At 55.4% G+C, this 4,742-nt stretch overlaps 1 protein-coding gene across 1 annotated transcript; it reads left to right on the top strand.

The window, feature by feature from the left end:
• The first annotated feature begins 1,461 nt into the window (after positions 1 to 1,461).
• LOC109765316 (gibberellin 2-beta-dioxygenase 3) lies at positions 1,462 to 3,827 on the top strand. The gene is made up of 3 exons (XM_020324116.4): positions 1,462 to 2,000; positions 2,107 to 2,452; positions 3,180 to 3,827. The coding sequence occupies exons 1-3, from the start codon at positions 1,606 to 1,608 to the stop codon at positions 3,417 to 3,419; spliced, it is 981 nt and encodes a 326-aa protein (XP_020179705.1). The 5' UTR covers positions 1,462 to 1,605; the 3' UTR covers positions 3,420 to 3,827.
• The last annotated feature ends 915 nt before the right edge of the window (positions 3,828 to 4,742 follow it).

The raw sequence follows: 4,742 nt of genomic DNA, 5'->3' as shown, positions 1-4,742 counted from the left end.
GTCGGGGCACGTAGTTATCCACATAGGAGTTCCAGCCCAGCTCTCTCGATCGGCTCCTGTGAGTGATCGGATCAGATGGATCTAATAATCGGCATGCAGTAGAGATGGACATGTGGTCAACGACAGTTTTCCTCGATCTGCACCACTGGAATCTCGTTGAAGGCAGTTTAGGACTAATTTGCACCGAATGTCTGGTCGTTGCTGGACATGTGCGTGCACGGGGCATGCAGTCATGGCAGGTGTACAATGGAATCGGATTACAATAATGAGAAAGAATAGCCGCAGACGTAGCTTACGTGAACTTATCAACCTGCTGCAGAAAATAGAAAACACGCCACCACTATTTTATCTATATATATCTAGCAGCAGCAGGAGTACAGCATCTTTAAGATCAAAAGGCAGCTCTGAAAGTACGGGAAAGCTCGGTACGATGCATTGACCAGCAGTAGCAGTAGTACAGTACGAGCGACTTGTTTATGATGGTGAGAAGATGGTCGACGTGCAGGTGACCCAATGTCGGGCGGGCGGCGCCGCTGGCCATCTGTGCTTCCGATGCGCCGCGCGAACAATCAGCGGAATATGCGAGACTATCCATCTAGCTCACGAGCCTTCCTGCGGGGTGCAGTTGCCCCGTGATTGGCCGCCCATCGATTGTTGACCGGGAGGCATTGTTCGTCTTCGTCCTCTCGGCGGATTTCCTAGTTCCCAATGCCGCGCCCCTAGACTAGGTAGGCGACCGCGAATTCAGCTGAAATCGCGAGACGGCGAGCCGGACAATGGTCGGGTCAATCTCTGAATCATCGTTTCTCTCCCCTTCTTTACTCGCCCACAGATTGACTCTATATAGCTACATCGTTTATCCAATTGGGATGTACTAGAAGGGAATAAACGACGCATGCATGATGCTGGGCTAACCAACGCGTACTATCGTGTGAAGCATCAGGCGTGATCTAATCGAGCGCATTGCGTGTCGCGCTCCATCGCCGATCAAACATGTCATTTGCCAAATGGAGCAGTAGCAACGATCGACAACGGAGTGATTTGGCACAACCTTTGCCAGCGACGCTCGCCCGAGATTTTACCGCAAGGAGATTTGGTGAGATGAGATAGGGGAAATAGAGTATGGGCGCGAACCCCTGGCGGCATGGGTGCCGTACGCGGGGCCGGTGGATCTCCTGGGGACACGTCTGAGACCCCGCCACGATCGCCTGGCTCCATTGCCACCACAGGCCAGCGAGCGAGAAAAGAGGAGGCCGCGACATGAGCGGGGCATTCCCCCAACCATCTGCGAGGCCGGATGCGCTGAAGCAGCGAGCCAACCAACCCCATCGGCCTCGTCCCGATTCATCTCTTCTCTCCTCCTCCTTTCCCACTGTCAGTTGGCCCTTGCCCTGCCCCCACCGCGCGCCGCTCCTTCCCGATCGCCTCTCCCCTCCCCTATATATATGCCCCGCGGCCTCCCCCACACACACTCCAACGCAGTGGCAACAGCATCTCCCCTGTTCCGCCCGCTCGCCTCTGCTTCTTTAGTTCTTTCCAGAGCGGCTCTGCTCTGCTCCTCGCCTCTCTCGATCGCGCATACGTACCATATTTGGCAGCCCAGCCATGGTGGTTCTCGCCAGCACGCCCGCCGTCGATCACATCCCGCTCCTCAGGTCGCCCGACCCCGGGGACTACTTCTCCGGCATGCCGGTGGTCGACCTCTCCAGCCCTGGCGCGCCGCGGGCCATCGCCGACGCGTGCGAGCGCTTCGGGTTCTTCAAGCTCGTCAACCACGGGGTGCCCGCGGACACGATGGACAGGCTCGAGTCGGAGGCCGTCAGGTTCTTCTCGCTGCCGCAGGCCGACAAGGACCGCTCCGGCCCGGCCTACCCGTTCGGCTACGGCAGCAAGCGCATCGGGCTCAATGGCGACATGGGGTGGCTCGAGTACCTGCTCCTGGCCGTCGACTCCGCGTCGCTCTCCGGCGCCTGCGCCGTCCCGTCCTGCGCGCTCTTCCGGTACGTTCAAATGCCCGCGCGAACGGGATGCAAGCCACTGCGATACGACGCGTGTCTGGTTGGTCTCACCGAGTGCTTACGTTGCACACATGGCGTGTGTTTGCAGGGCGGCGCTGAACGAGTACATCGCGGCGGTGCGGAAGGTGGCGGTGCGGGTGATGGAGGCGATGGCGGAGGGGCTGGGCATTGCGGCCGTGGACGCGCTGAGCGGGATGGTGACGGCGGAGGGGAGCGACCAGGTGTTCCGGGTGAACCACTACCCGCCGTGCCACGCGCTGCAGGGGCTGGGCTGCAGCGCCACCGGCTTCGGCGAGCACACGGACCCGCAGCTCATCTCCGTGCTGCGCTCCAACGGCACGTCCGGCCTGCAGATCGCGCTCCAGAACGGGCAGTGGGTGTCCGTGCCCTCGGACCGCGACGCCTTCTTCGTCAACGTCGGCGACTCGTTGCAGGTATGCCCGCTCCTGAGTCCTGACCCTGACACGTGACGCCTTTTCGTGCACGCGCCACTCTGTTCTTTTTCTACTACTACTAGCACATTTATACTTTTCTAAAACGATTTGCACTGTGCGCTTTACTAAAATGACGTGAGGCATGATTAAATTGGAGATAGTGCACTACTAGCACGCAGAGCCATCGTTTGGTTCGCATCATCACCAGTAAAAACGAACAACATCCTATCACCCTGAGCAACTAACAAAAACCGTAGTAATAAAATAATAGTTTGTCTAATTCACATCTAGATGTTTTTTAAGGATGTCACATCTAAGCTTCCACAAACATGTAATGTAGCAACAAAAAACAAAAAAAAAACTAGGATAAAAAAATAGATCATAAATAAAGTGGACATCAGTTTAGATGTAGATATGTCTTAGACAGACTCATAAAATAAACAAACCGAGAAAACGAAAGAAAGAAAGAAAGAGATGGTTGTGATGCACGTCGATACGGCTGCCACGGCAGAAACAGGAACAGGTGGCTCCCTGGACCAAATAACTGCTGCCGACCCATCGCATATTCGCCACATCAGTATAATCCGTTAGGCACATGAGCTTCGCGTGATGGCTGCATGGCATCTTACTAATCGTTAGCTGTGTGTTCTTGCTGCTTACGTATCGTATCGTATATATGCCTTGATCTCATGTACTACGGTTTTATTTTTGGGATGTGTGTGTGTAGGTGCTGACCAACGGGAGGTTCAAGAGCGTGAAGCACAGGGTGGTGGCCAACAGCCTAAAGTCTAGGGTTTCCATGATCTACTTTGGAGGGCCAGCGATGACACAGAGGATTGCACCATTGCCGCAGCTGCTGGGCGCGGGAGAGCAGAGCCTGTACAAGGACTTCACATGGGGCGAGTACAAGAAGGCTGCCTACAACTCCAGGCTCGGGGACAACAGGCTGGCTCAGTTCCACAGGTAGCATCGCCTGCCGCCTGGGCCCGCTCAAGGAGCAGCTTTTACCAAGCCAGCCAGCTAGCTAGTAGCTAGCTAGCTGCCGTGGCTTATGTTTCGCACACCGTGAAGACGAAGATGAAGATGAAGAGGAAAGCTACTAGAAAAGAAAGGGAAACAGAGCTAAAAGAAGATGATTTCAAGACACATGTGGTAGAGCTGCGGACGTAGCTAGTAGATCTTTTTCGTGTGCGTGTGCGCGTGTGTGTGCGTGTGCGTGTGTGTTCATAGTTGCTAAAACTCGCCTTTCCTATTCGGGAATGCCGGACGAACCATGAACAGATAAGTTAACTTGATGAATAGTTAGTTAGTGTGAACCAGATATAGCTTCTGATCTTTTCTCAAATTCATGAGTATTAGTGGCTGGCTTGGATCTTGTTTTCTGTACTTCCGATAACTGTAATTGTGGTGTACGTAGCGTAGTCGTGTGTACACGTGGACCTTCTGTTTATAACCTGCCAATGATCCAACGTTTCCCTTTCACTCTTTCAGTCTTTCGTAGCGTGCGGCTTGGACGCGCGGTGATGGAGATCTCTGGTGCCTTCTTTATTGCTGGCAGTCGAGCAGCTCGTTGGCATTACAAATCCTGGTAGGCCCTGAAAAAAAAAGGTCCTGGTAGGCCCGGTCCAACGGGGTCCATTGACCGGAGAATTTCGGGCCTGCACGAGCGGGGGCCCGCCGGAACTCACGCGAATGAGGAAGCGCGCGCATGTGTGGACTGCTGCTGGCTGGCTGGCTGGCCTGCTCGCGGTGCCGCTTGCCGCTGCTGATCCGCTACGCGTTGCCTGTGACATCTTTTTTTTTTCTCTTCTGGAGTCCTGGATTTGTAGGGGCCACGCGGATTTTTAGTTGCACGCCACCAAGTTTTTCGCTGCTGTTACCCACTCCTACCAAAATGAGTGTGGTTGCTTTAGTACAATTTTAGTACACTGGATTGGGTCCTCGAACATGCTGATCTACTTGGGGCATGGGCTATGGGGGTAGTACCACCCCGCGGGCTGCTTGGGTATAAACCCTAGCCACCACACCAACCTGCCGCCAACCCTCCTTCCTCATCGCCCCCGGCCAAAGCCTGCGCGGCGGCGGTGGCAGTGGCCCTACCCTTTTCCCATCCGCGAGGCAGGTTGTACATGGCAGCTTTGCTTTCCGGTAGAGCTGGATGTTGCGGCCTCGGCTAGACGCTCGTAGGCACGCCCAGATGGCATAGTGCGGCGCGACGTGGAGGTGCATTGCGGCGCGGTGGAGCACGCGGTCTGGCGGCGGTGCAACGCGTTTGTGCGGTGGTTGCAGT

Source organism: Aegilops tauschii, chromosome 3 (genome assembly GCF_002575655.3).
Source record: "Aegilops tauschii subsp. strangulata cultivar AL8/78 chromosome 3, Aet v6.0, whole genome shotgun sequence".
NCBI classification, from domain to species: domain Eukaryota; kingdom Viridiplantae; phylum Streptophyta; class Magnoliopsida; order Poales; family Poaceae; genus Aegilops; species Aegilops tauschii.
This window is presented reverse-complemented; position numbering and strand designations above follow the sequence as displayed.